The 27,793-nt window shown below is 31.3% G+C and overlaps 1 protein-coding gene and 1 long non-coding RNA gene across 2 annotated transcripts; both read left to right on the plus strand.

Moving 5' to 3' along the window:
* Nucleotides 1-2,996: 2,996 nt before the first annotated feature.
* LOC136270976 (uncharacterized) lies at nucleotides 2,997-27,663 on the plus strand. The gene is made up of 7 exons (XM_066070025.1): nucleotides 2,997-3,422; nucleotides 12,317-12,506; nucleotides 12,745-12,855; nucleotides 13,117-13,174; nucleotides 13,570-13,745; nucleotides 27,283-27,438; nucleotides 27,602-27,663. Exons 1-7 carry the CDS (start codon nucleotides 3,348-3,350, stop codon nucleotides 27,661-27,663), a joined length of 828 nt encoding a protein of 275 aa, XP_065926097.1. The 5' UTR covers nucleotides 2,997-3,347.
* Nucleotides 15,864-16,412, plus strand: LOC136271047 (uncharacterized). Its single transcript, XR_010708841.1, has 2 exons — nucleotides 15,864-16,253; nucleotides 16,351-16,412. It is a non-coding gene; the product is annotated as an uncharacterized lncRNA (long non-coding RNA).
* Nucleotides 27,664-27,793: the final 130 nt, after the last annotated feature.

Genomic DNA, 27,793 nt, shown 5'->3' on the forward strand with positions numbered 1-27,793 from the left:
GCTAGGGGTGAATTTTAAACCCCCCTCTTACATTCAAACATACATGCTTCATAATTTGTACTTTTGCCCTTATAGTACATTATAAAAACTATACTATAATATAAAATTATCAACACCACACTTTTCTTTACTTGGGTCTATACTATGTACTTAACATGAAAAAACCTGACTACACTTCTATATAGAAACAAATGTCATTTTTTTCTAAAGGGAAGGTTTTTTAATTATGCTACTCTGTAATCAAACCATGAACTTAAAAATAACTAGAACGTCCTCCTTTCAGAGGATTGTTGGTATTGTATTGTTAAAAAAATCTGAATGGTTTTTAAATTACCAGTTTCTTATTTACGCAAGATGCAGGGGTCTTTTGGGATTGTTAATTACATGAGTGTTTTTGCGTGGACTCTCATAAATAGTTTTAAATAAATTTTAATATGTTAAAATTATTCTCTTCAATGTAAGTATATGTACTCTTTCATATATTAACCTCGATTGGCGAATGTTTTGTTTTTACTCTTTAATAATCGAATTCCCTCCTGGTGCCTCAACAGGTGTACACTATAGAAAGGACCAGAACAACGCTTAAAAAAATTAAATATGTTCGCAAAATTTTATCATCGAAATTAAACAAGAGTCCGGTTTTTGTTGGTTGTCAACTATGCATCTACACTGAAAAAAATATAAGACAAAGAGTCTTTTGTAAAATTAGTGTCGCTTTTTATTTAATCATCCATAGTCACTTTTTTGTAAAATAAGTTCTCGTTCGTAATTATGCGATTCTGTAAACAAACCATGCGCATCAAAATACCATGGGCGTCCTATATCTGACGAAACTAAGTATTGCATTGTTAAAAAAATCCCATATTTTGATGTTTTTCAAGTCACCAGTTTTATTCTTAATACTAGGTACAGGGGTCCCCGGGGATCGTTGGTATCAGATTTGTTATTCCATTGATAGTTTGAAATATTTTGAAATAAATACATAATATGCTAATTTTTCCTCCTCTGTGTAAGTACATTGTAAATGAATTTTTATAGAATCGAAAACATGTAGCTCATTTTAAAATTATTTCTTAATATCTAAATAACCCTTCTGATGCCTCAGCTAAATTGCTTGCTTTTATCTTAAAAGAAGAATTAAAAACACAACCAAGTTTGCGCAACAATGTCCTGTCTTTATTCATACCGTAATACCAAACCACTAAGCATGCAACATTTTTGGGTGTAAAGTTGCAGCAATGATTTTAAAAAATAAAATGAGGTTACACTAGTCTGTATAACCATGCACGCTTCACTCTTACCTAGCAAGCTATCAAAGCAGAGTGCCGGTGATCTGGAATGGATAACGCATAAATAAAGCACACGTTTTAATGAATTTAATGATTTAATAATTAAAAAGTTTATTTCACTTGGTACATTTTGCATTCATTTTTGTTAAGATTGGATGTGCCACATGATATGAATGCATGTAGTATTTTGCATTCTGAACTTGGACATTCTTCTTACTTTTTAAAGTTCAAGTCCCTCGGACTGAAATGTCACACATTCATTGGTTTAATCATGGCACGGTACTGCCGGATATATTTCTCTGTCCAGCTGCTCAAAATTTATATTCGGAAATATTCCTAAAACTTTGCCTACTTATCAACATTTAGTATTATTTACTACAGACCCCGCGCTCCGTAAATTAACTTTGTTCCTTGTTTTTGAAGCCACTTTAAATGAAATTACAGACATGGAAAAAGTAATTCAAATTAACAGAAAATATTTTGATTATGAAATAATTATGAAAAAATAAAGATAAAAAAATTTGCAGTTAGGGGATAAAAAATGAATATCTGAAAAATTCAATTTGTAAGTAACAACAAAGAACCCTGCGAGATTCGAACTCGGGATATGTACTGATCACAAGCCCAACACTTTATCCTCTCGGTTAGGGAGTAAGTTACATATAGCCTTCGATAAAAACCTTTAAAAAGACGAAAGAAATGTCTTTACGATCCGAGGTGTTATTCCTCCTGAACTTGGAGTAGTGGTCCTTTAAAATGTTCTTTAGAACAAAAAAGATAAGACAGCTTAAAAATTTGCGCATAACTCTGCTTAGGAGAGGGAGAAAACATTTAGAAATAAATAGACACTGAAAGTGAACAAGGGTACAGTTAAGATTTTTTTGTAGACTATTTAGAAGTGAAAGGTGAGAATGAGAATTTTGAAGAGTAGACTGTAAAACACTGTAAAAGTGGACGCGATTTAAGGCCACTTTTACATTGATCGCTTCTCGTGAATATAGGCCTGTTTATGATTGACCAAGGAAAAATATCGGGTTGATAGTTTTTCTAGACGGCGAGATTTTGATTTGATGAAATCCGTTGAGGCTTCAATTTGTTAAACCAGGCTTATTTGTTTTAAATCAATTTAATATAATAATGTTATCGATACATTTCTACCTATAGTCTGTCCCAAGATATAAATTTTCACAGCAGACACGTTAAACGCTGTATAAGTGCAGTCGCAAACGAAAAGCGAAATCAAGGAAGTGACTGTTACAGTGAACTTGCCCTTAGTATAAAACAGGGATTTTGATAAATTCACATTTTCATACAATGCAGAGAGTTATAAATAAATAAAATAAATATATGCATCAAGTCATTATGTTTTAAAAGATGTAGTCTTTCAATTGCAACGGTATGGGCAAATAAATTTTCATAACGTGCATAACTAAAGTTGTGTGCACATGCCATTGGGGTTATGGGATTATATATGTCTTTCGAAAGATAATGATTCAATGCTTAATTTTATCACATTTCTTCTTATTCCTGTTTGTCATAATTAAAAAGTAAAATATCTTTTACATCATTTCATAAAAATGCTTTTTCTTCTTAATCATACAATTCATTGTGTAATCAAACCCTGTGCACCAAAATTCAAAGGGTGTCCTCTATCGGAGGATTTTAAGTATTGTTTTGTTAAATACGCTCCCCATATTTGGATGTTTTTTTTTAACAACGAGTTCTTTTTAACGCTAGGTACAGAAGTCTCTGGGGATCGTTGGTTACAGGTTTGTAATTCTGTTGACTATATAAATTTGTAGTTTGAATCAGATACATATTTTTATTTTTTCTCTTACATGTTAGTAAATGTATTTTTACAGAGTCGGAGAATTTGAGAATATTTAATATATAAACTCTTTAATGCATAAATACTCGTAACCCTTCTGGTGCCCCATCAGGTGATATTCTAAAGAAGAAACCAGAAAAAATGTTATAAAATGTCAAGAACAGATTTACATTACATTGGAAGAATTTTTAAAACACAGAACAACATTACTTACTTTTGAAGGCGTCGAAATGAGTCTGCATTCCAAAGTATGTTTTGTGGTAGTGGGGACTTTCTTAGCCTCTCTTCTCGTTCAAAACGAATGTGTAAGTATATTATTTTCTGTTCTTCATAACATCTTAACTTAGCTCCCTAAATATCTAAAAATTTCATTAAGAAAAAAGAAAGAAAGAATTGATTAGCTACAATAACATTCAGTGCAAGAATTACCATTAGGAACTATTTTGATGAAGTATTTATTCGTCGAAAATTATTGACTATAATTTTTATTTTGTTTTACCCTTTTGTTTTTCATCAATGTAATACTGCGTATTCACGCCCTGAATGTAATCGTCATATGGAATCAAACCATTTTTGTAACGAACTAGAAAATTAGTTACAGTGACTGTCATCTTATTGTACTTTTATACCTATCGAATTGTAAAAAGTAATACTTTATGTAGATTTAAAAAAATTCTTTTTATGTAGGCCTATAAAATACGTTAAGTAAATGTAGTTTGTTCGTACACGTTAGCCGTATTAGGTTTATCGTCTAAAAGCCCTTGCCTAAAGACTCTCGTACGCACAGGCACCTGATGTTTTATATTATTCTCTTTAAAGGATATCATGTCCCCTCTTCCTAATCATACACAAAATACAAATTCCTGCCATCTTGGATTTATTTAAAACTGTCACATCAGCTGAACTTTCGCTTAAAACTCATCGGAAAAATTATTTTGCTTTCTTCTCTGTCTGTAGCCAATTTTTCGCATATCTAAGGCAGTTAATGTTGAACAATGTTTTTTTAAATATTAATGTACGCTTTGGTTGAATCGGTCGAATACATTAAAATATACAAGGTACACATCCCTGCCATCTTGTATATATTTGAAACTGTCACACCTGCTTTATGTTTTGCTTGGAACTCATCTATGATTTTTTTTACATCAGCTTTGTCTTCCCATCGGTCCTTCTAAATCTAAGTATGCAACCAATTTAACCAAAATGGCGAATTACACCTGTCATTAATAAAAAAACACCTCTCAATCTGCATCTCTACTTCCTTAGATATGGGATAAATGGCTAAAGTTGCATCGGTTGTAAGCTTAAATGTTGAAGGAGAAGATAAGAGACGGAGAAAATTGCAAAATAATTTTACCGATGAGTTTCAAGCAAACATCTCAAATTATGTGGCAGTTTAAAATTAATCTTGTCTTATTAAAATTAGATCTTTGATCCGCAAAGTTGCGATCTACTAGGAGCGGATAAAATATCTAGTTTTAATTAGATTGAAATAAATCCGAAAAAACGCCTATGCGTGCCTTGTGTATCGTTAGGGTACATATTTTTATTATAAGAAAAAAAAGATAAAAATATAATGCCAAATGCATGTGCTCGTACGCTACTTACGCACTCAATTAATTTCCTCAGTTTCATAGAAATTCGGTATGATCTTCATTCAACAAAAACAATATCAATGATCTTTTGTTAATGGAGCTATGAAAAAAGATTAAAACATCGATACATTCTGTAAACAAACTCCTGATTTTCAGTATTACATGCAATAATATCAGCGCAATGTTGGTGGTTCCTTATTGAAAGTGTAAAGGGACGTGCAAAATAATCCAACCAGTCTTAAAATGTTTAAAAGGTTAATCTAAATGCATGTACATATACTAAATTCAAGCAAAATAGTCAGCGATATTGATGCAAGAATATGTAAACCAGTTTATATATTTAACATATGGAAACCTAATTATACATGTAGACTTATTTTGAAGATTAGTTACAGTTAGAATACATTAATTTCATAGTTTGCTTGAAAATACAGTACTATATATAGCGCAAGGTACACGAACATGTACATCAGTGGTATTACGAATTTCAGAGAATAAAGCAAATTTCTTTGTCACTATCCTACATGTAGATAATGTTCGTTGGCCAATGATGCAGTTAATCTTTGTAATATAACTCTTTGTTATAAGGTAAATCTTTGAAAACTATTGTCGAAAGCATTTAAATGGTCCTTGAAACATTTGATATCCCAAAATGTATATTCAAAATTGTTACAAACACACACTGCATGAAAAGCAATGACTCATGCTGTCAATCTGTCAATAAGATATATATATATATATATACTAGTATATATATATATATATATATATATATATATATATATATATATATATATATATATATATATATATATATATATATATATATATATATATATATATAATTACTATTCCTTCTTGTATTCATGATTACTTTAGATTAAATAACCAGTATTTGTAGGGGGGGGGTTCTCGTTTTTTTTTAATGTTTAGGAAAGAAACAATGCATTTTTGACAGGAGTATTAATTCTGATATCAATTTATAAATTTAATTTTTTTTTTAAATTTACTGTATTATTAACATGAGGAAGTTTTTGTATTTTTTCTAACCATCTTTTTCAGTTGCGTAAATACACGTATCTCTGTCTTTGTTCTAAAAAGAAAGACATTAATTTATTTATCATATAAGGCACAATTTTTTAAAAATCATATAATTAAGAAGAAAACCGTTTACACATAATTGACGTGTTGACATGTGTTGAACTTAAACTACAGGGTTATTGTTTTTACTATAATTAATACAATCAATGACTAGGCATGCTTTGATATAATATATATTATTTTATAATGGAACCGAAGATGGCTTAACTCACATTATATTATCTTAGCTGCTAAAACACATATTACATTAATGATATCCATTCCTTTCTGAAACAATATCTTAAGTTCAGTTATTCACTTAAAAACTCTAATGAATTTTTATATCAAGCATTTTAATTTTACTATTGTAATCATAAAAGTAATCTAAAATTAATCATGATTACAGGGTTTTTTCAAAGATTAAATTACAATTACTTGTAAACAGAAAACTGGATGATTACTGATTACTCATGATTACTAAGCAACCTGTAATCAATTACAACTGATTACGATTACTGATTATAATTACCCCATCCCTGTTAAACAATAAGGTGAAATTACTGTGTACATGTAACCGGGTTTTGTTGCGGGATGAAGTATGAACACAAAGTCGATTTCAGGGTTCGACTCCTTTTTATTACACTTGTTTGGAAATTATAGGACAATGTAAATTTCAGGAAAAACTCTAGAAAAACACATACATAGAACATATAAGCACATGAGAGACAATACATACACAAACAGTGCACATACATTTACATATAACATGTATTTACTTAGGTCACCTATTTATTCTATTATAAGCAAACAGCAATAACTTGATAATTTATATTAAAACAATATTTCCAAATGATCAGAAATATGTACCGTATTAAATATCATTTAAACTATTTACAGCAATGACAAAAACATATAGTTACCAATTTTTGAAACTGAGTGCTGATCCTTATTTACCAGATTTCTGCATTACATATCATGCATTGATCACCATATATGACCTTATACAATCAATATCGTATGTTTACTTTAAAGTTACAGTCTGACTAATTTAATGAATATAACATTGAGAACAATAATGATAATCCATTCCACAGTTACACAAATTTCAAAACATGTCAAAAGCATTCATTATCCGCACTCATACTAGTTAAACAGATTTATTTATCATTTATTTATATCCTAAACCTATACTTTAGCAATTACTTGTTATAGTTTAAAAGAAAATTACTTACAGGTCTAAGAGTGGAAATTATCGTAAGTCATGAAGTTGACATGTCACATCCGTCTTCACTCTTCACCAAGTCTTGCAGAATTAATTACAAAACCAGATCAGAAAAGAAATACTCTCTTGCACGGTCAGCAGTGACCAATACTGACCAATCACAGAATAATACAAACATCTTTATAATAATGGAACATTCCAAAACAATTCTTTACTATATTTATTTAGACTAAACCCTTATCTTAAATAGGGGTGTTTAGGTTTAATCACACACAACACATACAGTTAGTATTGCAGTGCAGCTCAAAGAATGAGAGATTAATATATAAATGAATTAAATTGAATCAAAATACCTAATACTACATGTATATAAAACTAGAAATTAAAGTACGTCACACTACTTCAAACATATACATTCTTGTATACAACTAAACAAGAATGTACCAAATATATTTTAACACATGGAATTCAACAAAAACATCGTCCACTATAGCCATGTTTATGGATGGAAATTTAAATTGTAGAATTGTTTCAAATTTCAAACAATGAAAAGGCATTAAGAATCTAATATGTATTTTGTAGTTTAAGACATTTACCTCGCAGAACGTAGAAACATTTACATTTTATTAAAAAGTAAAACGAAATAAATAATGCTGTAGGAAACACAATAATAGAATAATTCATTTTTACCAGTGTGGGAGTAAAATGCCACCGAGGGTACAATATTCACGGTCTAGAACGAGGCTTTAATTAAATTGGTTAAAATTTATTATGTTTTAAAGCATTGCAAAATTTAGGCACAATGTTCATCAACAAAAAAATCCTAAATTACGCCTTATTTAACAGATTTAAAAGCCTAATATTGCACATCGTTACCAGCGATATATTTTAGCATTCCCAACACCCTATTAGTTACACGTAATCAAATGACATGCACTTACATGTGATATGGCCAATTAAATTTAAGAGACAAAATTATTCATGAAGACAAGAAAAGGGCAACGAGTAGGCTCAATTAGTAAGCAAGTTTGAGACTAGCATTGGGTGCTTGTGTAAATGAAGGTAACTGCTGTATTTTGTGTGTTCTAAATTCTTAATTGGTTGTTAATTTATCATATTAGTAAGATGTTTTCGATTGAGTTTGACTTAAATTAAAAATTATCAAAAACTGCTAACTTTTCTATAAAATATTTAAAGATTATATTTTCAGACTGGCTGGAGAAGCTTTCGTGAAAGAAAGCAAACAAATGAAAATCTCGTACAATAATGGCCTATAACTATCTCACTTATTTCATAATAACAGTTTCTCTTTTCAAAACACTTTAAGACTTATAAGGACTAGTGTTTTCTTTAATATAGAAATAGAAATAATATTATAGAAATATAGAATAGAAACTAGAGCAGAGCTCGTGGCAAAGCCCCGAGTAGGTCTTCCGTTGTTGCTGCGAGTTGAAAATATATGTTATATGGTGTCAAACGATTATAATTACTATACTTTCAGTTCTGCTTTTGTTATAAAAACGTGTTGTGATTGAAAGCCTGTATATAAAACGTGTTTTGAAACAAAGAAAGGAAGAAAATATTTTAGGAAAACTATTTGTCGAGCAGAGTTTATGTAATCGTTTCAAACATTCTTTAAAAAGTGAGATGTTTAATGGCGAGTTAAATTTTCAAGGGTAGCAAGCATTGTTATAAACAGTATGTACTCATGATTCATGTCAGGAATTGTATTTCTTTTTTAAACTGAACCCGCCTACAAAACACGTAAACCTTTCTCAAAGATAACTTCTATATTAAAATATTTCTAAATTTTTGAAGACTATGTGCACGTTTAGAATTGCGTGCTGACAAAATTTACAGACCCTAAAACGTACTACTACACCAAAAAAGCGTGCGGCCTACGTGCGAGAAACGTTTCGTGTAAACCTTTTAGAGTTTCATGTAAACCGTTTAGCGTTTCGGGCAAAGCGTGTAAATCGTTTCGAGCAAAGCGTGCGAGAACCGTGTGAAACGTTCATCAGATTTCATTCGGAACTCTCTGACAAGTTAATTGTTTCAAAATGGCGCCCGTGTTTTACATTACTTTAACAAAATTGAGCGAATTTTTAACAAACAAAAGAAAGGTATATATATTAAAAGACGACTAGTAACAGATAATTACATGTATATTTAACGTTTTCATGCGATGTTTCAGTACTGAAACAATATTAAAATTCGCTATACATAAAAAATATTAAATACAGTTAGTGAAACATGATTTCTATTGGAACAAACCTAAATCAACTTTAACTTGCACGATCATGTTTTGATAAGCATGTATTTTTATTATTTATTTACATCGATAACTCTTACTGAGACCATTCGGCTGTGTACAAGCAGCACACATAACCTCGGACATCGGGTGAGACCTGCACCTGGCTAAACCTGTCAATCAAACTCTGTGTATTTGTTTTCATTGGATGGTCAGGCGTCTCTCTTTTGTCAAAAGCCAATGGAAAATTAATGACTTCAAGGTAATCGGAATACGTATTTGATGAAGCACACAATTTAAATGATAGAAAATTTATTAATTATTTGAACAAAATTAAATGTAAACATAGAAAGGTAATAAAAAAATTAATTATTATGGGAATCTATACGCATGATTGACAATTCAAATAGATTATATTATGATTTTATTATTTTATGTAGTAAAATCACCCTTCCAACTGTTACTCAATTACATAACAATTGATGACCTGGGGCTATAAATGTTCTGAGCTGTGTGCGCTGAAGCGACACAAGATTATCGGTCGCATGCGGCAATTGAATTAACACAGACTGGCCGAATAAACAAAGGGGTGGGAAAGTGAAACAAAATGTTACACATAAGAAACCACCAAAAATGATTTTCGACAGATCTTGCTATCTTTTCTCCAATTAAAAAAAAAATCCAGCGCGAGCACCAGTCAGCGGGGCGGGAGGAGGGGGGGGGGCAGCAATGAGTTCGCTTCCACAATGAAACTACAGTAGTGATTAATATGTGACCGATAGAATCTAATCTAAAGTTGTTTAAACTCATGTGAATATTTTTTAAAATAATCATCGAATGCCTCAATTCAGGGCATTCCTTTATCGTGCTAGCACCTACCGCAAACATGTAACATGGAACTTTGATTATAATTTGATTTGATTTTTAAACTACCTTATACGCTATCGTATAAATCAATGCTTAATCAACTGTACAAGTAAAATAAATTTATCTTTTCATCTTAAACCAATATAATAGTTGAAAACATAATAAAATATAGTTGTGTCCGTGCAAAATATGAAACATAAACGCGTCATAAGGTACATGTAGAAGAACACGAACCGACCGCGGATCACTTATCCACTCTCGCCGGATCTCCTCAGCCATGTGCGAGGGATTATCATCATTTAAATGTTTAATATTTGAGGGGGGGGGGGGTGATTTAAAACATTAATTGTACAGTTTTTAAAGTAGTTTACATAAACAAACCAACCATTAGTTTATGTCTAACGATTTTTCCGATTTGGAGTAATATCGTTCATTAATATTCATTTACACTCAAATATTTAATTAAATATATACAAGTAGGACAAACTTTTATAACATAAAATTAAAACAGTTCTTGTATATACGGCTATATTAACTCAAACACGTTCATATGCATGTAAGTGCGAATCTTGTGTATTAAATACCCGCTTACCGCTAGGTAATGCAGCCGTCGCTGATCTCCTCGGCCGTGGGCAAAGAATATATTTCGTAAAGGTACAACGCACAGAAACGCACAGCTCACAACCAAGGAAGATTTGAAAAGTTTGCAATATAATGACCTTACTCTATCAAATAGAAGTTATATATTTTAAACTTAAACCCCACAATTGATCTTAGTCTATTATTGCTATAGAGAATGACATTGCTTTTATTAATTAAATGAACTATTTCTTACTTGACATCCAATCGTTTAATCCACAAAAGATTTTGTGTAATCAAAACTAAAACAATTCTTGAGTTCGCGGCTAAATAAACTCATATATGAGAGACGCAACTCTCGTGTATTAGATAACCGCTGACCGCTAGGTAGTCCAGCCGCGAGCATGGTGACCGATTTTCTCGGCCGCGGGCGAGGGAGAGCTTACGTAATGGTACACACACACACAGCTCTGATTCAAGGTAGATTTTAAATGCATGGAGTTAATAAATAAAATGTAATGCATAGAGTTTTTTAATTCCATATTTTGTGGTTAAAAAGAAAAGAAAAAGAATGTTTTGTTTTCCAATTGCCGTTTTTAATGATTGTGCACTAAGAACTTAACAACAATGACTTAAACTCCTAAAAAAAAAGCATGTACTCCAACAAAAAAAAAATTCTTATAAATTAATGCCTCCTGTATAAACCAGCATACTTTCTGCGGCAACTTTATGCCAGTTGTACGCACAAAGACTTTCGTTAACTTGTCAAATGAAAACAGGTACATGTCAACATGTAAAGCTTTTTACACTCATACTACACAAATCACTTACAAAAAAATATTTTTACGACCTTTATGAGATCCCAACAAACAACTTTTCCAGCGACATCTATATCAAAATCCAAACCGTTTTTGAGTTATTAAGCAAAAACTTTTAGGGGCTATTGGCCCTTAATTTAAGGGGCCAGCCCTTTTTTATTGGTGTCAAATGAAAGCCCTTGATATTCTGCACAACTTTTATTCTACATGTTTTAACAAAATATTTTTCGTTAAAAAGATATAAAGGAAAATATGTCTAAATTTTTGCACTTTTTGGAATCCTGTTTTTGACCCCCTACCTTTTCCTAAATAAGGAACGTAATTCAAAAACAAAAACCGATGTATACAACTTCAATGTCATTGTTATTCAAATTCGTTGGATTCCCATTCCCTGCTATCATAGTCTCGGAGCCTTTGTCTGGAAACCAAAGGCCCTAAAAAATTTTAAAAGGGGAATAACTCGTTAACGGAAAGGGAATTCTAACTTTTATGAATTGGTGAAGATAGTGTTTTGTAAATTCCATTAGCCCTGAAAATTTGAGCAAAATCCGTTCAGAAATGAGCAAGATATGAAGCCTCAAAGTTCGCGTCTAGGAAGAAAAAAAAAAAAAAGAAAAATAAGAATAATCTTAACCCGCACAATAATAGAAAGGTCTTCCGTTGGAAACGGAAGACCTTAATAAAATATTCTTTCACTTCATATATCAGTTAAATGATAAAAATACACATTACGCTTTTGTAAGAATACATGTATATAGTTGATAAAAAGAACCCTCTAAACTTTCAGAGAAAGCTTAACGGATACAAGTTTCCAGTGTACGCTACAACGTTTTGTCCAAGAAATGAAACAGAATGGATTGAGAGGTCGTCAACTCTCAACTGTAACAAAAGTAACGGTTACACGTGTTTACCGAACGAAAACTTCGATCAGCTCTTAGAGTACTGTTACATAGTACCTGTTGAAAGGATTCAGAAAGGTAAATGAAATTATTTAAAAGTAAGTGCACATTTTGTGTAATTAGCATTCGTCCATTTGACCTGTAAACAATTCCAATTTCTCTCAGACACCAGACAGTGTTTATTGATTTTCTGTCAAACTTTTTGTAAAATTTAAATTGGGTGCATTAATATTTAAATAGATTAAAACGTTTTGACAATATACAGTATTATTTATCGAGAACTGAGTAACCGTTTTATGCTTTGATTTATTTTCAGGTTTTTGTTTATATTTGGTGAAACGCGCTTCACGAACTCAGTCATACAGCTGCAGAAACTTTGCACAAGGATGTCATAATCACTCTTTCTTCAGCAATGAAATCTATAAATGTAAGTACAAACACTCTAAAAATTGAGTTTGTGTGATTAATATCACACGTATACGCTTACTTACTGAATAGTGAGATAATGATAATTTTGTTTCCAATTCCAAGACAGCAATAGTTACTATAAAATGTTACAAGTTTACCGTTTACGTAAGTGTGATTTTTTTGTAGTATAAGTAAATAAATTTGTAACGATAAACTTTTAAAATCAGAAATATTATATAGACATTCTGGAAACAAACAAGATTATTTTAATGCCTTACAGACCCGGCTTGCATTTCACTTGGAGATGGTTGTTTTCTTGCCGAACCATCTTGTAAAAGGTAACGTATTTTTCAATTTTAATTAAATATTGTCAAATATGTTTTGAATTTTTTTATGTTCATATGTTATTTACAGACAACTGCACTTAGGCTTTTGATGTTAAGCATAGAGAAAACAAAACAGATATAGAAAAACGTATTTTCAATTTTTAATTAAATATTGTCAAATATGTTTTGAATTTTTTTGTCGCTATCAGATATATTTGGCAAATGTTTGTTAATATTAACAGATGAGGATTCAGTTTTGAAATTATATAACGTGAGCAAATACTTACTGTAAAGTCTTGACCGCACCTGTTTGTCTTTTTTATTCAACGAAGTTCTTTAAAATTGGTGTACAAACACTGAAAATTAAAGTATTTTTAATGTTGCTTCAAATAATTTTCATCAAACAGTACAACGCGACCTCATATTCAGAGTACTACACAGCAATTTAAAAATGGTTCTATCAACGAATGGAATAGGAGTACAAACAACGATGATGATGGCGCTCTGTTTGCTGCAATATTATTAGGAATATTCATACTTCTCTGTATTCTCTCACTGCTGTCTGCCTACTACATGATAAAAAGTAAGTTTATTTTTTTCGTCTTGTGATACATTGGACTAATTTTACTATCATTTAATCCCCCCCCCCCAAAAAAAAATTAATGAAAAAATATCCAGTTTTACCTGTGTCGGAAAATTAAGAAACAACTATTCCAAAATGTTTTCGCTCGTTTGTGTCAAACATTTTCCTTTCCTCAAAAATATGAAGACATGACCATATGTAGTTATACAACGTAATAAATAGACACCTGTTTTTGTACATTTAGTGGCTGACATTGTAATTTACATGTTAGATACACTTTTAAAACTTATTTTAATGCATTTATCAAATGATTTAACGATAAATTAACATACAAGTTGAAGTATTTCTTTAAATATATAGATCCATCCTAATTTTTAAACTGAGATAAACATAAAAATGCGAATGAATTTTTATCTTTTTTTTTTCTATATATTAGTATCATGTACTGTTTTCCATTATATTGCACAGTTAGTGCTTCATTTGTAACTCAGTCATATTTTTGTTTCTTGTGTCATGGTAAATCAATTGATACGTAGGTCATACCTAAAGGATTGGTACAAGTTCCCTTTTTATCAATAAGAAACTCTACTTATTCTCAATAAGTTATAAATAAATAAACGGAAGAATATTTTATTTATTTCCAGGAAGGAATAAACTCCGGAAATCTTTTCTGAGACTTTTTTACCGGCTTATTGACCCTAAATAATAATATGAGGGTTGATCCAAAAGTAATGTCACAGATGCGATAAGATTGCGTAAAGTGACAAACATTCGTGCTATCTACCTTATTCAATTCAGACCTGACAATTTTAATGCATTTTGATAATTATTTCTGAAAAAAATATATTTTGTAGAGCATAAGGTAACGATAGTCGCCGCACGATAGCGACGTCATTTCTAGATCTTTGGCGTTCTGGTAGAATTTCGTACTCTATATAAAGTCGCAACGATGGTGTTGTTTTACATTTTTTTTAATCATTTTTGTTTTATACAGTAACTAATTAATCATTTTGTAATCGATGAATTAGTTTATTGGAGTAAAAACCCAGCTTTAATTTTCCTTCAGAGCGTATGTCTTCTATATATCTAATTTATTTATTAACATGACATATGCTTTTATCAGGTATTAAAACCACGATTAAGGTACCCTGTTCACTCACTCTCAATTTTAGGTTCATATATCAATTCCAGTACATTTTCAAGTGATTTCTATCCATCGAAGCAAAAAAATGCATCTTATCACTATTCGCATGTCAAGCCTTTTTACCCCTTGATCTAGAGACAAAAGGCATTCGTAGATATCCGGAATGGACAGTAACGGTCCATAATTTTACAAAACATTTAGAAAAAGTTAATAACATATCTGTTTTAAAATATTTTGTTGTTTGGGGCATTTTCAAATTTTGAAGCATATAATTTATTCATTAATACAGACATTAAAAAATGTAAATTGTGACGCGACGATGTCACGTATATATCATGCTATAAACTTCAATATCTTGTTAAGTGTTCAACGAAATTTCATAAAGATCTTAATTCGGATTAACAATGAGAAGCGTGGTTCATAGTGTGACATTAATTTTGGATCAACCCTTGTACATGTAAATGATAATAATTTTTTTTGGACCTTATCGTATATCTACTCCAAACATATTCCAAAAGTTGCTTGACTGCTGTGTAAATTTTAAAAGAAATTATGTAAACTTGTATTTTGTAAACACCGATTATAGGTTTTTAAGTAGTGGTGAGTAATCAGAAATCACTCATTTAATCAATTACCTTTAAAAAAATCGACCCAACCTGATTGCAATTGACTCTGAATGAAATTTGAATTTCAGAAACCTTATTGCCCAATTACAGTACGCTACTATTCATATTCTAAGAGATAAGTGTTATGTTATTGTGTAAATTAAAAAGGAAACGAAATGTTTTCAGAAGGGATCAAAGGTATTATTGAGGTACTATTAGTCCCCAGGAATGAATTCTTTAAAAAAATATAGCACAAATACATGTACAAATTACCCCAATTCATATTTCAAGAGATAAGTATACTGTGCATTTTAAAAGGATTTTTAGGAACCAGGATATTTGGATAAACGTTATGTCACAGGGCTACAATTGAGTATAATTTAGTATTTAGTAATTCATTTATTTACTCATTCATTCATCCATACATTTCATTATTAACTCATTCATAGTTTACTGGTGTTTGAGTGGTATTCGTGTTCTGTCACGTGATTGTGTTATTTTGGGTTGTGATTTACCAAATACGGTAAAAGCTACTGTATGTCTATATTTGGTAGTGGAAAAACAGGTTTTCATGGGTGTGTATGGTCAGTGCGCAAGTGTGAGTGATAACACTTAATTTATAATGCTTTGCACCATGATTTTAGAACATAACTCGTTTGCCAGCAGACAGAGACAGTTTTACAACTGGTCTGATTTAATAGTTTGAGATTGTCACTAGTTTCAAACTATTACTATTAAGTTTTACTGAAGGCGAATTTGGTGAGAAATACTTTCTTTAATTGTTTTTATCTTAAAATTAAAATATCTAAATATTATAAAAATGTATGCGTCAATTGTATGAGTGTTTTCATTTCAGGTCACCTTCTTATCATCATTATTATTCACGAATGCCATAATAAAGTAATGTTGGAAACTGGACCATCCTTTTATTTATTTATTTTGTACGAGGAATAACGACCCCGTGACAGTTATATTAAAGCCTCTTTTTGATCACCGGAATTAAGGTGGCTCAATACATCACTTTTTGATGACGCAGTACAAAAAAGCATGTTATTCCGGTAATGGCTGATTTGTATGAGACTGCTCTTATGAAAAAAAATTGTTAAATAAATGAATTTAATTTGTTAAATGGCAAATTCATTATTTACATGTATGGGACACCTTCATGTTGTGTCGAATTGTTTATCGAAATAAACAACAAAATCAAGTATAATACTAATACTATTCAAAAAGTAAGGGCTTTTCGACATTCCTTTTTCCACTCTTTGATTTAAAATGTCAGGTATAATCGATTTTTTTTTAAATTCTTCACCGCCTTGGTATAATTAGTTGCCTATATACATGTATGAATTTATAAGTAATGCAATTTTACAAAAATGCAACTTCAGAACTGTAAAAGTAAATACGTTTTCAATTTCTAAAAGATTATTTTCAAAAAATAAAAAAAGGTAAGTATTCATTTCTCGAATAGAAAACTTGGTATGCCTAGAGTAATTCTACGTTCTTTGAGCAAAGCGAGAAAACTTTTCAGAATCAATTTTTCAACGTTTAAAAAGTTGCAATTTCATGCCCTTAGAACTTCTATTAGGAGTCAAAAAGTGGCCCTTTGGACCATGATTTTTAATTTTTTCTCATTGCTCCAAACCAAAAAACCGAAAAGATTTCAAAAATCGGATGAAAAGTAGAAAAGGTTACAGGTAAACAGCTTTGATCCCTCTGGATCCCTTACTTGAAAACTGTTAGAGAAAATGTTAATCCAAAATGTCTTAGTTTATAATAAACAAATAAAAATAATATACAAGGGTCCATTTAATATTTTGTATTTTGCATGTGTAAACCGGAAATATAAAGACCAGAAGTCCAAAAAGGGACATAAGGGAGAACTAAACAATTGCTTAAAGAATTAAACATTAATTTTTAATTTTTTTCCGTTTTTAAAAAATCGTCAACGAAACTTTGTCGAGAAGAATAATAATAATAGAACTAAAACAATAGGTCTTTTCGACCGAAAGTCGAAAAGCCCTAATTATAGACTTTTCTTTCAATTCATTATCATCTTACAGCGTACGTAGTGCAGTGGGTTAGAGGATTCACTATCATAATGGACCTGTAAGTCATGAGTTAGAATCCCACTGGGGATTCTGAATTTTTACATTTCCAAAATTTTCTAACACGTATTATTTGGTCGAATATTGTGTGAGATAAAAATAGGCAACTTTTAAAAAATGGAGACCTATTACACTCCTCTCAGTAATTTACAAAATTGCTTCAGGTTGCATCTCAGAAAATTGCTTCAGGTTGCATTGCAGAAAGGTTAAAAACAAAACTGCTTACAATAATAAATGATGATCAAACCGGTCTTTTTTAAAAGGAAGATTTATTGGAGTAAATATTAGAATTGTATATGATATTCTGAGTTACACTGAATTCAATGATATTTCAGGCCTATTGATGTTAATAGATTTTGAAAAAGCATTTGATACAGTTTCATGGAACTTTATATTCCTAACTTTAACCTTCTTTAACTTTTAGTTTCAATCAAAACGTGGATCAAGTGTTTTTATCAGAATATATCCTCTTGTGTTATTCAAAATGGTATACTCTCCCAATATTTTAACCCTCATAGAGGCTGTAGACAAGGAGACCCAGTATCTCCATACTTATTTATTCTCTGCGCAGAAATTTTAGATAGTTTAATCCGAAACAATAGAGATATTAAAGGAATTGAGATTGACGAAGAAGAATATAAGATATCAAAATATGCTGATGATACATCCCTGATATCAGATGGGTCAGCATCTCTAGTGGTATACTTCAAACATTAGACTATTTTGCAGAAATATCAGGCCTAAAAATTAATTTCAGTTTAACAAAACTGATATGGCTAGGGAGCTAAAAATTCACCATAAATGTTTATCACCAATAAAGATGGAAATTTAATTGGGAAGAAACAACGTTCGATTTACTTGGAATAAAGTTTTCTGTTAACTTAGATGAAATGATAAATCTAAATTATACCAACAAGATGGAACAAATATTAAAGTTAAGAAAACAGTGGGAAAATAGAAAGCTTACCCCGCTTGGAAACTATCAATCATTAAAACCCTTTTTATTCCAAAGATGTATCATTTGATACTGACTTTACCAAATCCTCCAAGCCACTTTATAAAATATTTTTTTGAGAATAAACTGTATGAATTTTTGTGGGATGATAAACTACAAAATTAAAAAAGCTGCAGTTATACAAGATTATAAAGATGGGGTCGAAAGATGATAGAATAATCAGATTTTGTAATTGCTCTCAAGTCTAGTTGGACAAGACGACTAATATCATCCACGGATTCAAGATAGGAGAAATTATTTGAATTTGATTTAAATGTTACTATACCAGAACTTATGAACTTTGGAATACACTTTGTCAAAATTCTAAAAGATAGAACAAGAAATAAATTCTGGAAAGATGTCCTTCGAAGTTGGATACTGGTTTATAAGGCAGATATTTCAAAACAATGTAAAAACATATCAAATGACAACTTATACCATAAGTTGTCATTTGATATGTAAAAACATATCAAATGACAACTTATGGTATAATCCGGATATTACAATTGATAAAGAAACATTCTTTTTTAGAAATTGTTTTGATAATGGGATAAGATACATTAGTGACATATGTAATGCAAATGGTAGTTACATTCCTTTTTACGATTTTAATACTTTTTACAATGCAAAATTAAATTTTCTTCAATATTCAGGTCTTATTTCAGCAATCAAAAGTTATCAAAAGAAGGATGGCAGATGTATAAGAAATGATTATAATCTGAGATACCCAAACATATTAATAATTTTTATGAACTCAAACAAGGGCTGTAAGGAAATGTATAATGCACTTATTTCAAAAACGAAAGGGTTGCCCACATCTGAAAAAAATGGGAAGAAAAGGGATACTACTTTACAAGAAAAGAATGGAACCTCAATTATAATTTGCCGTTTAAATGTTCTCAAGAAACTAGGTTACAATGGCTTTAAACCCAGTTAATTTACAGAATTTCTGCAACAAATAAATACTTATGTAATTGCAATTTAATCAACTCTTCTTCATGCTCTTTCTGTGGACAGTTAACAGAAACAATAGACCATTTATTTTCTGAATGCTACCTCATAAAAGAACTTTGGGACAAAATTAAACACTGGCTTGATGATTTACAGTTAAATATGAATTTTGATAATAAATCTTTTTTATTTGGTTAATATTTGAACAGTGATATGCTTTGAAAATCTATTAATCTTGAAAATAACATACCATTATCAACAGCTGCTTGATGTTATCAAAATACATTTTTATAACATCAAGCAGCTTTTTCAGATAATTTGTCAACAGAGAAAGAATATATAAAAAATTGGGTTTTGGGGAAAAAATTTAAAAAAATTCAATAATAGAATTTTTAAATGTTATAAAGTCATATATTTTTAATGTGTTTGAAGGACATATCCATCATATGGCAAAAAAATTATTTCATTTTGTTGATAGTTAACATATTTAAAATTATCTTACAAAATCACTAAAAAACATTTTGAAATTCTTTAAAAATACTTACAGTATCACTATCATCATTTTAATATTTGAAAGGTATATGTTTTGTGGTCTTCTATTGAAAATTGGAATAATCTTTGGGTGTATAGAGCCACCTTAACGAGGCCGAGTCTAATCATTTCTACCCTAGATATTTTGATGAAATCGTAATTAAAGTGAATCACGCTGTCCGTCATCTGTGCAAAATTCGTGTACGGTTATTATTGTTTTTTGAGACACGTTGAAAGATTTTACTTCACACGAAACTTGCTCATGACCTGAGGGTGTGTCATGACCTTGACTCAAACTTATTTGGGCAAGGAGACAGGGAAATGCAAATTTTGTGTCCGGTCCATGACTTTTTATTAAGAGCCATAAGCTCTTTCTTCACACAAAGACTACTTATGATCTGCGGGTGTGTGCCATTACCTTTACCCAGGATCATTTTGATAAGATCAAGGTCACTTGCAATAGAACTGTAAAATTTCGTGTCCGGTCTATATCATTTTAATGGAAAAAGATTGGAAGTTTCTATTTTATATAAAGATTACTGATGACCCGTGGATATGACATGACCTTTACCCAGAAGCAGTTGTGTAAGTTCAAGGTCATTGTTTAATAATGCTTAATTCCTGTCTGTCATATCTTGTATAAATGGAAATGATTAGAATGTACAATTTGACATAAAGGTTGCCTATGAGGCCACATAAAATTAATTTATAGATTCTCAACCTTTCCCGCCCCGATATATTTATACCCGCACTTTCTAAAGAAAGTTCGGGTATATTGTTGTTACTCTGTTCCGTCCATCCGTCCGTCTGTCCGTCCGTCCGTCTGTCACGTTTTACTTTCTCAAACTGCTCTTACATCTTATAAACCAGCAATCTGAACTCTTAGTGTTTGATTTGGGGTGTCATGTTGTTTTGTAAAAAGGTTTCAAAAATTCTCTGGTAGTCCTGGGGGTCAAATAATTGGTAAAAAATGACGTTTTCTTCCCCGAACTCCTCCTACATTTTCCACAGCAGACAAATCATCTCTTGGAATATGTTTTAGGGTATCCTATAGATGCGCAATAAGGTTTCGGAATTTTCAATTTTGTCCTGGGGGTCAATTAATTGCTAAAAAATGACGTTTTTTTTTTTTTTTTTTACATAAAAACTGGTTAAAAAAACGTCATTTTCTTTTTGCAGTAGCCAAATGATCTTCTAGAATATGATTGGGGGTGTCATATTGAAGTGTGATCAGGTTCCAGAATTGTTTTTTATATTAAGGGGATCAGTGGGCAACAAAAAAATGACGTTTTTTTGCAAAAAAAGTATAGTTCCCAGAACTCCTCTTACAACTTTTGGGGTAGCTACGTCATCTCTGGGGATATATTTTGGGCTGTCCTATAGATGTGCAATAAGATTTTAAAAATCTAAATTTCATCCAGGGAGTCAAATAGTAGCAGAAAATTGACGTTTATCACTCAAAAAAACCCAATAGATCCAAGAACTCCTCTTATGATTTAATGGATAGACACATCATATCTTGGGATATGAGAGGGACTGTTCTAAAGATGTGCAGTAAGGTTTTCAAAATTTAAATTTCATCCAGGGAGTCAAAAAGTAGCAGAAAATTGACGTTTATCACTTCAAAAAAACATAGATCCTAGAACTCCTTTTATGATTTAATGGATAGACACATCATATCTTGGGATATGATAGGAACTGTTCCATAGATCAATGTAGATGTGCATTACGGTTTTGAAAAATTAGATTTGACCCTGAGGCCCATTATCTACATATCTTTTGATGCCCTTTAAGGATCAAGAATGTATATGGTTAAGGGGTGGGAATCTCAACCGTTTTCGAGATATTCGTGTACTTCCTGTTCGAGGGGGGTCATGACCACCCCCGGGGCCCATGACCTACATACCGTTTGATGCCCCTTGACACAAGGAAAAAGAATATATATGGTTTAAGGGTGGGGATCTCAACTGTTTTGAAGATATTACGCGGGGGTGTTAAGGAAGCATATGGAATCTGAGTTGCATGTAATTCCGTGAAATCACAAATCTTAGTTATTATGTACATATTTAAATATCTAAGCAACGAAACGTAGATCAAAAACAAATAAAAAATACTGAAGACAATTTTTTTCCAGAAATTAGTTTGTGTTACGTAGATTTACACATTGATGACGTCATGACTGAAAGTTGAATGTCGTGTGAATTTGATCGGAAAGCATTGTAAACATATTCCAAATATAACTAATCTAAGAACTCTAATAAAGTATTGTGGTGTGATTTATTGAGGATTGAACATAAGAATACTGGGGGAGATGTTAGTTTTATCAATCATTCGCTAAAAGGTATGTAAATTTGCTTTTATTTCTCGGCCAGGCTTTCCTCTGTCGTTGTTTACGATGTGAAAATCCGACTAGAACAACACTACCCCATATATATTGAACTTGAAATTTTATACGTATCGTTAGTTTGATCAATGCTTAAATTGAAAAGTGCTGCTAGAATCCCATGTTTTGTGTTGTTTTGATGCAATTTGCCGTTTTCCGTGCAAACTATATAAAAGTTGGGAAGGTTTTACTAGAACCGGATAAATAACTTTTTAATAAGGACAAACATAGGATTCTAGCAGCGGTTTTGATTAAACTGAGATGTTTTGCTTTCTCTTGGCACGCTTATTTTATTTTGGAAACCGCGGGGTAGTGTTGTTCTATCTCATTTTATGTTAAGGAATATACGTAAGCTATTTATAGTTGTCACGTGATAATGCACCAATGTGGCAGTGATGTACTACCCGATTTGATTGCACTGACATCTATTGTAAAGGATAATTTTAAGTTTTTGATCTTATTCAAAATAATTATTTAATTTCACGATTTTGAATATAACAGTCAAAATAAGACGCTAAATTGCCCATATGCTTCCTTAACACCCCCGCGTAAGGGACTTGCTGTTTGAGGGGGTCAGGACCACCCACAGGGCCCATGACCTACATAACATTTGATGCCCCTTGACATCAGAAACATGAATATATATGGTTTAGGGGTCATGAATATAACAGTTTCTGAGATATATGGTAATTTCAAATTCCTGGGGGGTGGGGATGACCCCAGGGGTCAGATCTAATAAACCCTATATATTGCAAGTAAGAGTCAATATATCATTATGAAAACCCTATATTATTATCTTTGTCCGTTTTCAAGTTATCATTTAAAATAGAGTCTACGATTCTTCCTAAAAGGTTCAATGTTAGACCCCACATCCTTTTGTCACCTGTTATGGTCACGACTTACATGCCATAATGATCTGATGCGCCATGACCTAAGGAGGAATAATATCTTTGGATTAAGGTGGGGATCTCAATGGTTTTTATGATATTTGATAATTTAAGGAAGAGCACTTGGGATCATGACCTACATACCATCTGAAATGCCTTGAACAAAGAAACAATAATATAATATGTACATGATATATGATTCAATTTAAGAACCCAGATATAGATCAATCATCTATGTTTTGTAATACTTCCTACATGTATGTATATATACATATATTAGTTTGTTTTTTTTGTTCTATACTATTCATGTTCATGACTGTAGTATGGCTTAGTCTTATTTTAAATTACATTAAAAAATTGTCAAATATATGACTTAATTTGGAACCCCCACCCCCAAACAAACTCAAATATAACCCCCCCCCCTTAATTGTCGAATAATCTATTAAATCAAAATAAAATTTGGGTGTCTAAAAACTTTTATAAACTGGTAAAAAATGTTATTCTTAAAAAAAATTACATTACACCTTGCATAATTGACATATGATCTATTGAGATATGATCAGAGGTCATATTTCTACCTTGGGATCAATAACTAGTATTCATTGACAAGTTAAAATTAATAACAATAAATGATTCAAATTATAAATGTTTATACTCCACATTCACCCCCCCCCCCCCAATCTAACCTGGTTCTTAAGATTCAGTCTTCTTAATACATTCTTACATGTGTGCAGTAGCAAATTTTAAATCATTTCTTGATTGCTTTTTCTCTCCTGATGCACATTAACATTTTGAAATTGCTTAATTCAATTTTTAAGATTTATAAACAAAATGTTATATGCATGTGTATTCGCCTATTTGGGGCAATTGTAAAGTCTCCTAAACAAAGCAGTGACATCATTAGGCTAGGAATTACCCACATGGATCAAACACTACTGTAACATATGAATAAGATAAAATACTTTATTGGGAGTTGATTTTAATCAACTCTCCTATGCACTTACTCAGGCAAAGCGAGTTAAAGACAACACCTGGGGGTCATTGATGTACTTTACACCATTTGATGCATCGTAATGACATTAGCAGATATTTTGTATTTTCCTGTTTCGTGGGGTCAGAACAGCAAGTCCCATAAGGTCATGACCTACATTGTATTTGATGCATTATAATACATTAAGAAAGAAATACTCCTTCCTTCCTACTATAACTCATATAAAAATGATAATTAAGTGTCTAGTACAGTTACTTACATGTAATACACAAATTTGATAAGAAATTGTTTATATATGGTCAAGATAGGGTCAACTCAATAGTGAAAGTCTGACAAATGAAAAAAACTTTACAAATGCGATAGGATAGGTAACGATGATAAGCTTATTTAAATATTAAAAGATGATGATACAGTATGCTGTCAAAGGGAGATCACATTTAAAAAGTGAAAGTAGAACTTATGTACATGTATGCTGGCATCTCATTATATTGTGCTACTGCTGCTACATGTAATATGCTTACCTATATTAGTCAACATCATAATGATAATCCAATTAAAACACAATAATGAATTCCTTTAGCTGATCTTTAATTAATCCTTTTCTGCATATGGAAAACACAGACATGTATGTATACACGCGAACCCATCTAATCGAAGAGCTGGGTAAAACTAGTACCCGCTAATGATACCTGCAGACCTGTGTTGTGTACGTAACTTCAGACAAAGATCAGTTATTTGTAACATGCATGTATTTTTATGACCTATTCTTCAAATCCACTTGCACCATTTTATTAGGTAAATAACAGCTTTAAGGTGGTGCAGTACACCTGCATATTGTGATGTATACTTCCTATTGAGATAAACAATAAAGTATATTAAATATTAATTAAATATATATTTACCCCCTAAATAATGTTACCCAACATTGAAGCGCAGTGGGTTAGAGCGTTTACATGTCTGTAAGGGCATTGGGGTCCAAGGTGTATTTTTGGTAATTTTACAATTGATATAAATGAATTTTCATTGGGGGGGGGGGGTCTGGACCCCTCACTCCCACCCCTTCTCTAAATCTGTGCACACGGTGATGTACATATGTATGCACACAGAAGCAAATCTAAAACCGGCAACCGCCACGGGGAGGGGGCATAATTTAATTTTGTTTGTAATAATTATATAGACCGTTATACTTTCTATGACATGAAATGTTAAGATGATTGATTAACTGAAAATTCACTGCAAACAGTTCAACCCCAAATTGCACATAAAGTGCTGCTCATGTGTATTATGGGATCTCATCCTTCAGTTATGAAAATTATAATTTTTAAATATATTACCGGAGTTTGCATGTGGCCTTCATTTTTAATTAAACTGGTACAAAACAGTGTTATTTAGGGGCAAACACTTGGTGCGGGTATTACTGTCTAATGACAGCATCTAGTTTATTTTATTTTTTCTGGAAAAAAAATCAGGCTCGGTGTATCGACATTTCAAAACATTTAATGGCTGCCTGTGTATAGTCGTTGGATAGTTTGTTTGTTATCATGGATACACGTCTTCATGCAGAAACAGTAATTTGAATTAAATGGAATTTATTTGGTTTGTACACAAATTCGTTTGTGTACTCATATTAGCATAAAAAATCTTTAAAAATACAAGTTTTCATTAAAAAAAAAACAAGACGGTGAAATCGATATTTTTAGAATAAGAAAAATCCACCCACCCGCCCCAAATTGTTTGGAAATCAAAATATTAATTTTAAGTGGCCTCACCTGTAGATATGTTCTGACTCGGGGTTTTGTCTTGTGTGCAAGTTCGATGTCACTGTAAGAAAAAGAAGACATCCATTAATTCTAATTGTCCCTTTCACAATAACTGCGGTCCTGCTATCTTGCAAAGCAAATTGATATACTCTGCCGAAGTTGGAGGGTAGATAATTAAATGACGTAATTGACCCATTTTATTTTTTGTCTTATTTCATAAAATTATACATGTTTGCTCTGCAGAAAAAAAATACCACGGTGACCGTGATGGGGTCTATAGAGAGTTGCTTGAATTAATTTTTTTTATCGGGAGAAGGGGGGGTATAACATTTACATGTATCAGCCTGCTCATAGTACCTCTAGGTTTGGTTTTTTACCAAAGGGGTTTATTTTTCTTTCAATTATATGAAAACTATTGTATTGTAAAAATTCAGAAAATAATGAAATAAAAAAAATGTTTACCTTTTTTTTGTCGAGATATTATGGCATATATTGGCTTAAAAAACTATTTTTAAAGAAACAACACTGTTAATCTAAAATGCTAATATGTTTCTATAAATGAGCTAATTACACTTTTTTTCTTTGTCATTATGCATAGTTTAAAATGCCGAAAAACGACGAATCAAAGGCGTCATTTTTTCTTTCTTGCTATATATCAGTATCATAATGCATTATCCGTCAACATATATGTAACTACTCCATCAGTTTTCAAAAAAGTTATTTGCATTTCATTTGTAATGTAAGCATCATACTTGATGGATTTTAATATATCAAAAAAGGGATTATGGGTTCTGTTAATACAAAATGAAACCCAGTTTGCTGTCACATTGTAAACTTAGTTCGGCAACTATCTACATGTACCCACTATGAAAATAAAATTATAAAAAATAAGTTACAAATCAACATAACAATTAAAATCATATTCTAGCAGATGATAAGTCTAATGCATAAAATGCAAGAGCAGTATTGGAATGAAAAACAAAACAGACCGACAGACAAACGGTCGGACGAACGAAACAGAATTAAATAATATTTCTGATATTATTTTAAGTGTGGGTATCATTTTTAAAATTACACAATACAATATCTTTGATCCGATTTTGGGGTGATATATCGTTTACATCAAATGACGCCCATACCGTTCTATGAAAATAATACATAAATCTATTTTCTTTAATTACAGTCCATCGAAGAAAAGATGATGTAGAATTGCACGAAAAGGGTGAAAGTGGACCATTACTTGATGATAAAATTCATTCTGTTATTGGAACAGACTGTAGCCACGAAGAGGAAGAGTGTACTTCATCTATTGAAAAAGACAAGGAAAAGATAAACCAAGGTATAAAAGCAAAACACAAAAACTAAAGTTATGTGTAGTTTTTTAATAAATTAAAATAATTACCTTAATCACCAAAAGAAAAAGCAATTCTCACACAATATAATCAAAATGGAAAGTGTTTAATAATGCCTTGATCTACACGGGTGTCTTATTCTACTTTTAGGTAGATTCAATGAACAATGGAAAATTAAACTGACAAACAATTCATCCATGGTACTAACATAAACACAATGATAATGTGGCAATGAAGATAACTAATATTTTTTCACTTTGATCGATTTCCATTTATTTTTTTTTTACAGGTATTTGTATTTTTTAATTTTATTAAAAATCACCAAAACGTGATGGAAGCAAT

This window comes from Magallana gigas, chromosome 8, assembly GCF_963853765.1.
Source record: "Magallana gigas chromosome 8, xbMagGiga1.1, whole genome shotgun sequence".
NCBI lineage: Eukaryota > Metazoa > Mollusca > Bivalvia > Ostreida > Ostreidae > Magallana > Magallana gigas.

Excerpts from the sequence above, each read along its gene's own strand:
- LOC136270976 (XM_066070025.1), top strand. The coding sequence starts at position 3,348 with ATGAGTCTGCATTCCAAAGTATGTTTTGTGGTAGTGGGGACTTTCTTA. Across the intron at positions 3,423-12,316 it reads TTCTCGTTCAAAACGAATGT|AGAAAGCTTAACGGATACAA; the intron begins GTAAGTATATTA and ends CTAAACTTTCAG. Across the intron at positions 12,856-13,116 it reads CAGCAATGAAATCTATAAAT|ACCCGGCTTGCATTTCACTT; the intron begins GTAAGTACAAAC and ends AATGCCTTACAG.